We start from the raw sequence: 12,546 nt of genomic DNA, 5'->3' as shown, positions 1-12,546 counted from the left end.
TGATTTTCAAGATTAACCATTAAAAACATTGTTTTTGCTAAAGTTACAGATAAAGAATGCAGAAACATTATGCGGTAAGTAATTCAAGTGTTTTAACTTATTCTTATCAGTACTTTTAACCGCTGTTGTTCAATGGTCAATTCGAGTGACAAAACTTCAATAAGGTCGACTGCTGTTTTACTTGATCTTGTAAGAAACTAGCAACAAACTTAATTATTTGGCGAGATCTCGTAAATAACGCTTAATAAATAATAAAGTAATTGTGGTTTCTGCGTAATCGCAGTGGAACAGGATTAGGCCTACAATAGCCTGTTTTCAGCTGCCCTTTTTCTTATTATTCCCCACATTTCAGACTGTTCATTTTATGAGCAGCATTGCTCTTTTTTTGGTGACTTAAGCCACTTTTTTTTTGCGTCTGAAACTTTCACTTTCATGTAGTACCATCATTGCAGCCAACATTGGTCTGGCTATGGTCAACTTGAAGCTATGGTTAAGTAAGAGCTCATCCTTACACAGACAGCTTCACGGTGGCAGGGGATTGAACTATCAATCATTGGCGTGTGAATCACACACCTTACCTCTCGGCTATCCCGCCACAGCCTCTCGGCTATCACGCTTGTGTAGAGATCTTAATTGAGGTAGCCTATCTTGGTGGGAGAGTCGCGCCAAGATGAACATACTCGTGGAAACATTTATCCTGTAATACCTGGCAGGATCCTAATTGTTCATTTATTTTTAAAATGGTGGAACTTTTTGCCAGCCCCCCTTTTTTCTCTGTTCAGACTTGCTTCGTCTCTTTTTTTTTGTGGTATCAAGTTGAAGCTCTCGCCTTGTAGAATTTCACTGCAAATATTTTTAATTGCTCTCAAACGAAGTTTTTAGCAATTTTATTAGTGCAGTGGTCATTTTCATGCAATTTATCGCTTGAGCGATTTTTTGTCCAACCTTTTGACGTTTCATATTCAAAAACGGGATAATCAGTTAAAACTCTCAGGGCATTAAGTGGCAGAGTAGCTAACACTAAGTACATCTATTGTATCAAAACTAATTTGTGAGATGTTGATATTGTCTTCAACATTTGTTTTGTTTTTTTGTCATTTTTAGGTTCAAACAGTCAATTAACAACCGGTACAAGAAATTGTAGGTGTTTTATGTAGCGTCATCTACTCAGGCTTACATTAATTGGCTACTAATTTTACGATTCATAGAATTTGGATTTTATTTGAGCATGGTATTTTTGAAGATCTGCTCCATATTTGAATTGTTTTGATAACCTTGATTTTATATTTTAGCTGGATTTTGGTCACGCTCGTGCAATACAGGTTTTACCTAACGATTAGCTTTAGGTTGTTAAGTTCCCCTCTGGAAGTTTGATGAAACAGCTGCTAGTTTTTGTTCACGTGAAGTATTTTGAGTACTGTTTTCACTGTTTCCCATTCAGTCTGACTTTTCTTCGTCTTGTGAGAAATAATAAGTAAAATTTGTGATTTCGTAAATGAAATTGTGCGAATCTTCAGATGAGATTTTATTCTTTTACTCTGATGTCATTTGTTGTTGCCCAGCTGATAACCTGCAAACAATGTGAAAATTTTATGGTCATGTTGTTACTTTAATAATTAATGGAATTCACTGAAACAAATAATTCGAAAGCATTTGATTCCATGTACAATAATGATATCAGTTTGAACTCAACATTTATAGATTTTATTAGGCTGTAGTGGGCACGTCGAATTGAATACCCGGCTAGACATTAATTCTGTTTTTCTATTTGTGATGAATTTTCAGGTTTGTTTATGATTTTCCTGATTAACCATTAAAAACATTGTTTTTGCTAAAGTTACGGATAATTTTAACAGCCGATATTTTCAATTTCTGACCTAAAGTGCCTTTTCAGAGCAACATGTGTCCAAGACGCATTGATTGGGCATCTAGTCTAATTTCAACGACTTTGATACCTTCTTTTCAGAATCGTTAGAAGTATTTGAGTTTGGTTCTTAGTTTTTGTCAATTTTGTTACTTTATTTCGAGTTAGTTAGTTACCTGAATAGTCTGCTGTGTTTTTATTACTGATCTGTTGAGTTATAATTTGTCGCGGTGTTTTTAGTTGATGACGCCACTATTTTTGAAGTACCTTATTAATTTTCCCCTCGTTTCATGTCCTCATTGTAACTTGTCGTAACCTATATCAAAAGCACGTGTTCTGCGCTCCCTTGAGAAAATAATCTGTTTACGTTTCAGTAAGAATTTGATTTAACATTAGTAGGTCTCTCAAATGGGGCGTTTTTTTGTAAATCTTTGAATATATTTTTCATTTGATCTCGTAGAGAAGTAATTAATAATGAACTCAACGAACTCAACATTTATAGATTTTAATAGGCTAATCTACGGTTAGTTCTAATAATTCATCAATTTTATTGTGTTTTGCTCTGATTCCAAATTGTTTGCCTTAAAACAATCGTATTTATTCAAAGATTGTAGATTTTTGGTTGTAAATGATCCTTTCAAAAATTTTGCTCCGTATAATAAACGAGATGGGCTGATTGTTTTTCTAATTTACATTTTTCTTTGTGTAATGGCTCAACTTGGGCTGTCTTTAAGCTCTATATAAAGAATCCTTTGGTATATAAATTTTTTTCAGATTAACAGGGAAAGCCATTGTTACCTGAGCTGTTACTTTGACTAGATTTTGCTGACAAGTTCTCTTTGATTGTCTTAGCGTCTGTTTTTGTGGGGACAGGCAGTTAACTACTTTTTATATAAATATGTACATTCGAGCCGATTTTATTTCCAATGTTAAAAAAAAATACGTTAAAAACTTTGGTGTTTGTTTCAATTGTTGTATTAATTTTTTTTAACATGCTATAAACAACACTTTCGTATTTTTCTCGTTCTTATTTTATTGAGAAATAGGTTTGTCTGGATTTACCAATGCAAGATTTAAACTTTTCCAGGTAAAACTGATTTTTATTGTTTTTGTGTTCATAGAGTTTTTTGCTTCCAATTGCGATTGGCAAGCTTCGAAATTTTCAAGGCACTAAGGTGTTTTTTGTCTAAATTTCATTTTTTTTTCTTTTATTTCGTGGATCTTATTTCTTTTGTTGTTCATTTTTTAGGTTATGTGTGAACCACTATCGGTGATTTTTACGTAATTTTTAATTAGTTTCATCAGCAAGAGAGTCAGTGCTCTCATTTTTGTGAACTTTTCAAAGGTAACTCGCACATTTTTTTGTATTTTGGGTCAAGTCTTTATTTTTTGCAGACGCTCCTGGAGTAAAAGTTTATAATTTAAAACTGGCAAGTGGTTTTTTGAAAATGATATGCCCCATTTTGAGGTTTACTTTTGTTGTCATTTTCAAAGGCCATTTCAGAAGAACAGAATACTGATAGGGAAAATTTTGACGCTAAAGCACGTCATTTTGGGGCGTGATTTTTCGGTATATAGAAAGATCAGTACATGTAGTTGAGCCTTTTCGTATAGTTCTTATTGATCTCGAGCGATTTTTGTCTGACCTTTTGGCGTTTCGTACTCAAAAACGGGATAATGAGGTAACATCCGCAGGGCATTAAGTGGCAGAGTAGCTCTCTTAGAGCCTGATACCTTACTCGTCTCTAACTACCGATTCACACAATCTGTTTTGAAGAGACGATTTCCTGGTGTGAAGCGCGCTTCTTAATCGTAAAAGTTTGACCCCCTCCACCATACCAACACTCTCCGTCACCCTCAAATCCACAAGGTGATTGAACCTTCCCGGTCGTCAAGCCTTTTCTACTCTTAGCCCTCCCCACCACATAGTTTGGTTGGTTGGTCGGAAGCATTGTGAACTGGAGGGTAATAAAATCAATTTGATCAAAACGTAAATCATTAATTACTTTGTTTCTTGACTATTGCATTTGATACAAAAACTAATTTGAGATTTTGATATCGTCTTCAACATTTACTTTGTTTTTTTTTGTCATTTTTAGAAGCAAACAGTCGAACAACAACCGGTACAAGAACTTGTTGGTGTTATGGATATCGTCATCTACTAAGGCTTTCATTATTTGGCTACTAATTTTACGATTCATAGAATTTGGTTTTTGTCTGAGCATTGTATTTTTGAAGATCTGCTCCATATTTGAATTGTTTTGATAACCTTATATTTTATATTTTATATTTTAGCTGGATTTTGGTGACGCTCGTGCAATAAAGGTTTTACCAAACAATTAGCTTTAGGCTGTGAAGTTCCCCTCTGGAAGTTTGATGAAACAGCTGCAATTTTTTGTTCACGTGAAGTATTTTGAGTACTGTTTTCACTGTTTCCCATTCAGTCTGACTTTTCTTCGTCTTGTGAGAAATAATAAGTTAAATTTGTGAATTCGTAAATGAAATTGAGCGAATCTTCAGATGAGGTTCTATTCTTTTACTCTGATGTCATTTGTTGTTGCCCAGCAGATAACCTGCAAACAATGTGAAAATTTTGTGGTCATGTTGTTACTTTAATAATTAATGGAATTCACTGAAACAAATAATTCGAAAGCATTTGATTCCATGTACAATAATGATATCAGTTTGAACTCAACATTTATAGATTTTAATAGGCTGTAGTGGGCACGTTGAATTGAATACCCGGCTAGACATTAATTCTGTTGTTCTATTTGTGATGAATTTTCAGGTTTGTTTATGATTTTAAAGATTAACCATTAAAAACATTGTTTTTGCTAAAGTTACGGATAATTTTAGCAGCCGATATTTTCAATTTCTGACCTAAAGATATTGCTTTTCCAGAGCAACATGTGTCCAAGACACATTGATTGGGCGTCTAGTCTAAATTCAACGACTTTGGTTCTTAGTTTTTGTCAATTTTGTTACTTTATTTCGAGTTAGTTAGTTACCTGAATAGTCTGCTGTGTTTTCATTATTGATCTGTTGAGTTATAATTTGTCGCGGTGTTTTTAGTTGATGACGCCACTATTTTTGAAGTACCTTATTAATTTTCCCCTCGTTTCATGTCCTCATTGTAACTTGTCGTAACCTATATCAAAAGCACGTGTTCTGCGCTCCCTTGAGAAAATAAGTCTACGAATCTGTTTATTTTTCAGTAACAATTTGATTTAACATTAGTAGGGCTCTCAAATGGGGCATTTTTTGTAAATCTTTGAATGTAATTTTCAATTGATCTCGTAGAGAAGCAATGAATAATTGCTGTGAAACCAAGTTTGTAGCACGTATATTAGTCCTGTTGGTCTTTTGTTGTGCGATCTTTCGCTTGACCGATTTTTCGTCTGACCCATTTGACTTTTCGTCCTTAAAAACTGGATAAACAGGTAGCGCCCAGCGGGCATTAAGTTTCATAGAGGCCATTAGCCGCCGTCAGTAGTCCTTCAAGTGCATAGTTTGGCGAAGCTACTGGAAAGGCCGTAGTTTAAGAATAAAAGGTCATTTTTTGAAGTTTTTGAGAACAAAATGTTGCAATTTTTTTTGTTTTTTCGTCGTTTTTCAAGTTTTTTGTTGGACCAGTCTAAAATTGAGGCTGCTTAAAATCTTTTGCAAGACATAAGTACTTTATATGACCATTATAGAGCTATATGTTTTTGTACTCCAAACAAAAGCACGCTAATTTATACTAATTTTCACATTTTTTCAAGCTTTTTGAAAATTTGTCATTTTTTTTAGTTTATTCAGGCTTATGTGTCAAGCAACCTCCACTAGGGTTTGATAATAGGCTACTGCATAGTTTCTAGGGGTAATGAAATGGCTGGTATGAATTGAATGAATGGTAAAAATTTAATATGACAAATTTTAGCGATTTTTAAAGATTGTTTGCAATTTTTTCAAGTTTGAAAATTTTCGATTTTTTAATATTTTTCTGGCACCAGGGGCCCAGGGACCTCCTCCAATGTTTGATAACACGCTGCTGCATCTTTTCTACAGTTAATGGAATGGTTATCAAGATTTTAATGACTAGAGTTTCAGCTTTTTTTTGATAAAATTTCATTTTTTTAAAAAAAATTTCGGAAAATCGTTATCATTTTCCAAGTATCTTTATGAACTTTAAGGCTTGAAATAGGGATACTAGATAGTCTCTTGAAACAATGAAATGGTTCTGAAGATTTTAATATCACCAATTTCAGCAAGAGATTAATGATCTTTAGTGGCCAACGAAACTTTTCAAGTCTTGCAGATGGGATACATGACAGAACTCCCGAGACAAAAATCGGTTGGGAACTTTTTTTTCAATTCTAGAGCTGGAAACTTTTCTTTTACCTTTGCACTTTTCAGTTTTTTCTATGATATAATTACTAACAAAGCTAGAAAAAAAAGAAGTTTCAAAGTGGAATTTCATTATGGAAAATATTCCTAGCTCTCTCTATCTATCTCTGTCAGTTAGGGTTTCTTCCCTTCTTGTGTTCGCGTTTTATTTCTCTCTCACACACTCTCTCTATCTCTCTCTTTCCTTAACTATTTTGTTGATGCCGCACTTCAGCTGCTGTTGTGGCCTTATTTCATCATCTATTACCCTCATTAATGCTGAATTATAGTAGAAATGTTTTATCATAAATGATTTAACTAACACTTTTTAGGAAATCATTGGTAATTGCTCTCAAACGAAGTTTTTAGCAATTATATTTAAGCTGTTTATCTTTTTTATGCGATTTTTGCTTGATTGAGATTTTTCGTCTGAACCATTTGACTTTTCGTCCTCAGTAATAGAGTAAAGAAGTAGCGCACTGTGGGCGCTAATTTCTCCTGTAGCCTTTCAGTTCTTCGGTCTCCAAGTATGCGATTCACAGAAACTGTTTTGGAGACCTATACTTATGGTGTGATGGGCGGTTCTTAGAAATTGATCTCGACCCCCCCCCCCCCCCCCCCCCCGCAATCCCAACCCCCTGCACATTGTTCACGTAATAAGGCCCCGTGCAGCCAAAGATCACCTCCTACCGTTGCCCCTCCGCCCTTCCTGCTGCGCTCACTGCACGCCCCTTCAATTAAGCTACTGCTAGCCTCATTAATTCGGGGCTAGGTACTGATGAAGCCAACCGCTCACTGGTCGTTTGAGAGCAATTCGCTCGACGTTAGTCGGTTATGCCTTTTTGGTTTTTGTTTTTATTCAAAAACTTTTTTTTGTTTTCTTCTCATTACTTTCTAATTCAGGACATTTCTTTGTTTTTTTTTTCTTTGTTTTGCCGCTTTCTGAATATTGTTTGAAATCATTTGGCTTCCTACATGCTACTTTTTTATGATTCAATATTGCTTAGCAAATAATTGTTAAACAATTTTTGCTCTCTCACTGTAAGTTGTCGCCACTCGTAGAATAATTTGCTCAAATAATAAGAAACCACTTTGGTTCAGTATACTGTAATGTTGCATTTTTGAAACAAAATATCATGGGTACAATTAGGCGGTTCTTTAATTGGTAATCAATCAAAATAACCTGAATGCGGTTGAAGTTCGTTACGTTTCTAAGTTCAATGTTTTAAACGGGGGCCGGATGAACTGATGAGGCAAAATAATAACGCGATGAGGCAAAAGTGACGCAAACAATTGGACTTAACTTGTTTTTATTGGTAACAATTCGTAGCCCTTTTTGTGGCGCAAATAATTACTGTGTTCGGAATGGAAGCTCAGTTAGACTTTTGTTGTTCCTTTCTATTTCGCTCTTTTTGAAACTTGAGTTTCAAAGCAGTTGCCAAATTCGTAAAAGTTTGCTTAAATATGAAATATACTGCAAAGGCAATAATACCTGCTAAGGCAACTGCTCCACAATTTCTACAATTGTGGAAACATCCTCTGCTACGCACAGAATCATTAGAGCCTTCTTGTTAGATCGTATATGATAACAGTCCTGGAAGTTTTTTTTTGCCTGAGAAATCATTGATGGCCTTTTTTAGCTGATAAGTGTTCGCGTCACTATGTCGAAGAAGACCAAGACACTGTGCCTGGAGTTGGTGAAACTGAAGAGGAGAGTGACATTGACAGTGAAACTGAAGACCAGCAGCCTGATTTCAACCTCGGCAACTGCGATTCAATTCAGCTCACTAACTTTCCACCCGTAAGTCTACCCCACCCGGCTGTTCCTAAGAGTTGTTTGAGTTTACTGATCTAATGTCCTAATAAGATGTGTTTTTGTCTTCAAAGTAGTACATATAGGAAAGTAGAATTTTTGGTTTCGATGAAGTTCATGATAGCAGTTAGTTCACGCTGATTCCATGACATCAAAAATCATGAGAAAATCGAAAGCTGCCAGTTTTTAAAAGCTCCTAGGAGACATTGGCTCTCAATTGTTTGTCCGAAACTGTATTGCTATGCGTTTTAATGTAATGAATTTAGAATTGAGTGAGTGTTTTTGAATGCTCATATATAATAAACATATGGTAGTTATGACACTAATTGTGCAGTGACAACCTTTCAGGAAGTAAGTGTGAAAGTGGACCAACAGTTGACCTGTAGTGACTGGGGTGGCAATCTGTACGTGATGTCATACAGGGTGGACTTGAGTATGGGTGGACTGGTGTCTGTGTTTGTGAGTGTGTACCACATCACTGAGGTTGAGAGGGGACTCGTCACTGTCCGATTGGATGAGTCCAAAAGTAGGTCGAGATTAGAGCTATAGATGAGGTGACTCTGGTGAAATTAGAAAATATGACATTAATGAAGAAGCGCGTTGGCTGAATATCGCAGAACAACTTTAGCAGAGTAGCGTTACCTTGCTGGACAACAAACACATCGAAAACAAACACAGTTTAAACATCTGGAACTGTATATAGAATTTAGCGCTGCACAGGTCTCATATATTAAATATGCTGACACCTAATTTTGCACTTGAGTCTTTTAAGATACGATTTCGTATGTCTCAACTTTTTTTTTTGGATAATTGAATCGTTGGTCTTATGATTTCTGTAATTTGCTATGGACTGGATTAACGTGATGTAAACAATAATTTACCGCCACCAAGGTACTCATAACCCTAAAAAGAACTGAGAAATGACACCTTTTTGATAAGGAGTTACAATGAATGTTGAATTATTGGCGTTGATTCTAGATGGTTTTCTCTCATAACTGTGAACCGCAAATGCTGGTTGAAAGACAAAAATTATACACACCGACTTTACATTTTCAATTGAGTGAAAATAATGACCAAAGAAAGGAAGCTTCTGATCCTTGTAGAATTTGGATCGGAGTTCTGTTGTGCTGTTATATCTTGCTGTTAAACTTTTGCAATTACATTGACTGAACATGGATCTAATCAATAAAATTGAAGAATGGTCAAAGTAAATTCCTTTCTCTTAAGAAGTGATCGGCAGTTTTTCGGCTTTTTAGGTTTCCTGTTTTCCGAGGAACCTGATTCAGAGTATGTGATGATGTCGAGCTATGTTGGCATTGGACTAACTAACGCACTTGAAATTGAGGTAAGTCCTGCATTTTTATTATGTGATTCGACTTTGTTAAAACGTTCAACTTCTCAAGTTTTGCTTGTCACATTTTGGCTCCGTAAACAAACAATAGTTTATTGTACTGGCAGTCAACAGAGCGTAACTGTTTCAATTTGGCAGTGTTCAAATTTTTTGGGTAAATACTGTCCTGAATCAAGTTATTAATAGCCACCCTCATCTTCTCAGCCGGCTATTATAGCGCTCCTATTTTTTACAATTCAAAGAATTTGAATTGTATTGGGGCGCTGTCTTTTTTTTAAGATCTGTTCACACATTTTCATGATTTTTGAAGTCAAATTGGAGTAGTGATTTTGGTCACGCCGAAACAGGAAATGGAGCGAAAAAGCGAGTGGTTTTGCGGCGTGAAATTTTTTCGCTCTAATTTTAAAGTAGAGTGAGAATATGGTGTTTGAACAAAAATTCGCTTTATCGGTAGTGATTTTTTGTTCACATGCGGCAATTTCACTTTGATTTTTACTGTTTTTTTTCGATTTTTTGGATAGGATTTTTTTCTAAATGATTTTTCCAATCCATTCATAGTCCGTTCTAGGTCTAGTTTTCTGTTTAGTCAATGAAAATTCTTTGAATTGTACGTCAGGACTTGTCCTGCTATGTTTTTTACTTCGTCGAATAAAAAAATGTTTCGCTTTACCTCATTTTGCCGCCTTTTCAACATTTTGCGTGAAATCTTTTTGACTTCTCTAGGCTAGTTTCTCTCTTCTCTCATTCTGCTAAAAGTGATTTTGAACATCAGTTGCTCAGCAAAGCAATTCAAAATGAACAGAGTTAGTACAAAATTGGATGTCAGAAATAGAAACGGGATAAACCCATAAAGCCCAATTTTAGATGCCCGCTATTTGAACGTCGTTCCTATAAGTTTTATTTACCATCTCTAATGCTTATTGTTATTGATAGTAGCCCCTGTAGCCTCTCTCTAAGAAACAGAAGTATGTTCAACTACGAAATGTCATCAAAATAAATCGGACTTAAAAAAATGTTTTTGTACAAAATTTTTTTTTTCAATATCTTCTGTTATTTCAATCCCAATCATGCTTATTGGATTCAACGGCGGCCATTTTCAACGGCCATCAACGGCCGGGTATGTTCATTTGTTGTGACTTAGTGCATTATTTTCTGTGTACTTTGTTTCATTTGTTTCTGTGTACCTTGTTTTTCTCAGTTTACAGTGCACAATAAGAAGCGCAATTTGATCTCAATCGATCGTTTCCATCTACATCTGTACCGGACGCTCAGCCGTTTTTAATAGCCGCCGTCAGCCTCTCAACGTCTATTATTTAGGCGCTCTCCTTTTTACAATTCAAAGAATTTGAATTGTATTGGGCTGCTGTGTTTTCTCTTTTTTTTAAAGATCTGTTCCCACATTTCATGATTTTTGAAGTCAAATTGTAGTAGTAATTTTGGTCACGCCGAATCAGGAAGTGGAGCGAAAAAGCTAGTGGTTTTGCGGCGTGAAATTGTTTCGCTTTAACTTTAAAGTAGAGAATACGGTGTTTGAACAAAAATTTGCTTTATCGGTAGTGGTTTTTTGTTCACATGCAGCAATTTCACTTTTAATTTTTTACGGTTTTTTCGATTTTTTGCATGGGAGTTTTTGTTCTAAATGGTTTTCCCAATCCATTTATTGTTCATTTTTGGTGTAGTTTTTTGTTTGAACCAAATTTCCATTTCTCGCTAGTGGTTTTTTGTTCACATACGGCATTTTGACATTGATTTTCTGTTTTTTTTTTATTTTTTGAATCTAATTTTTTTTTCGAAATGATTTTCCCGATTCACTCATAGTCCGTTCTAGGTCTAGTTTTTTGTTCAGTCAATGAAAATTTTTTGAATTGTACGTCAGGACTTGTCCTGCTCTGTTTTTTTTTATTTCTTCGTTAAGATTTTTATTTTCACCATATGACGTCACAATCTGCTGTTTGTTCATTCATTCATGCAATTTCAACTGAATTGCGTGCGTGACGTAATTTTTCACCATTAGTGGAGAGAGTTTTCTTGTTCATTCGCGTGATTAAGTTTTTGATCGAATGTGACTTACCTCACTCTCACAAATGACTTCCTCACTCTAAATTTGACTCTTCGTTACATTAATAAACGCTACATTGACTTTTTGTTACATGGATTATTAGTAATTGCCGTCAGCCTCTCAAAGGCTATTATTTATGCGTTCTCCACTATTACAATTCAAATGATTTGAGTTTGTTTGGGGCGCTTTCTCTGTTTTAAGACCTAATCACACATTTTCATTATTTTTGAGGTCAAATTGAAGTGGTCTTGGTCACGCCGAAACAGGAAGTGGTGTGAAAAAGCGGGTGGTTTTGCGGCGTGAATTTTTTGAACTTGGATATTCATTTAGAGTGAGAAACGGTGTTTGAACAAAAATTCGCTTTCTCGATTCTGATTTTTCGTTCAGAAGGCCGATATGACATTGATTTTTATTGTTTTTTTTTTTCAATTTCTGCATTACATATTTTCTATATGGTTTTCCGATGCATTCATTTTCTGTTCTATGTCCGGTGTTTTTCATTGAATGAAAGGTGGTGACATGTCCTGCTATGTTTTTGTTAATTCGCTTTTCCTTTTGATCGTGTTTTTCGTTTTTTTTTCTAGCTTTAGAATCTAACTGACTGCACACCAAATTAGAACACTTTTTGACACTGAAAAGTATATTAAAAGTTCTGTCAGTTTCTATCTTTTCTTTTTTCCTGTTTTGTTTCAATATCGATGTTCATCCGGCGCGTCAACGTTGGCTATTTTACGGCAATTTGCTGGCTATGTTCAGAATTAAGTTCGGAAATTCTCAGATTTTCTGCAATAGATTATCATGTATAATTACTTTTAAATGAAGTATCAATTGAATTAGTGCGATTTTTCGCTTGACCGATTTTTCGTCTATCACGTTTAACTTTCCATCCTCAAAAACGGGATAAACATGTGGAGCTCGGAGGGCAATAAATTTTATTAGAGCCTTAAGGCTCACCAGTCGCTATGTATGCGTTTTGAGGAAGCAGTTTAAGAGACATATACTCATGATATCAATGAGGGTTCATAGAGTTTGACCCCTCCCCTTTCTCTAACTCACTTTAAAAAAAAATTGTGAGATAAAAACAAAATTGGTAA

The 12,546-nt window shown here is 35.2% G+C and overlaps 1 protein-coding gene across 1 annotated transcript in view; it reads left to right on the top strand.

Annotated features, from left to right (window-relative positions):
• Window positions 1-12,546, top strand: part of LOC142341456 (uncharacterized) — a 107,702-nt gene that overhangs the window by 16,211 nt on the left and 78,945 nt on the right. Inside the window, exons 4-6 of the mRNA XM_075392411.1 lie at window positions 7,870-8,030; window positions 8,391-8,568; window positions 9,299-9,387. Of these exons, the coding sequence (XP_075248526.1) occupies window positions 7,870-8,030; window positions 8,391-8,568; window positions 9,299-9,387 (428 nt within the window). The remainder of the gene's footprint in view (window positions 1-7,869; window positions 8,031-8,390; window positions 8,569-9,298; window positions 9,388-12,546) is intronic.

Source organism: Convolutriloba macropyga, chromosome 6 (genome assembly GCF_964194025.1).
Source record: "Convolutriloba macropyga chromosome 6, txConMacr16.3, whole genome shotgun sequence".
Classification (NCBI taxonomy): Eukaryota; Metazoa; Xenacoelomorpha; order Acoela; family Convolutidae; genus Convolutriloba; species Convolutriloba macropyga.
This window is presented reverse-complemented; position numbering and strand designations above follow the sequence as displayed.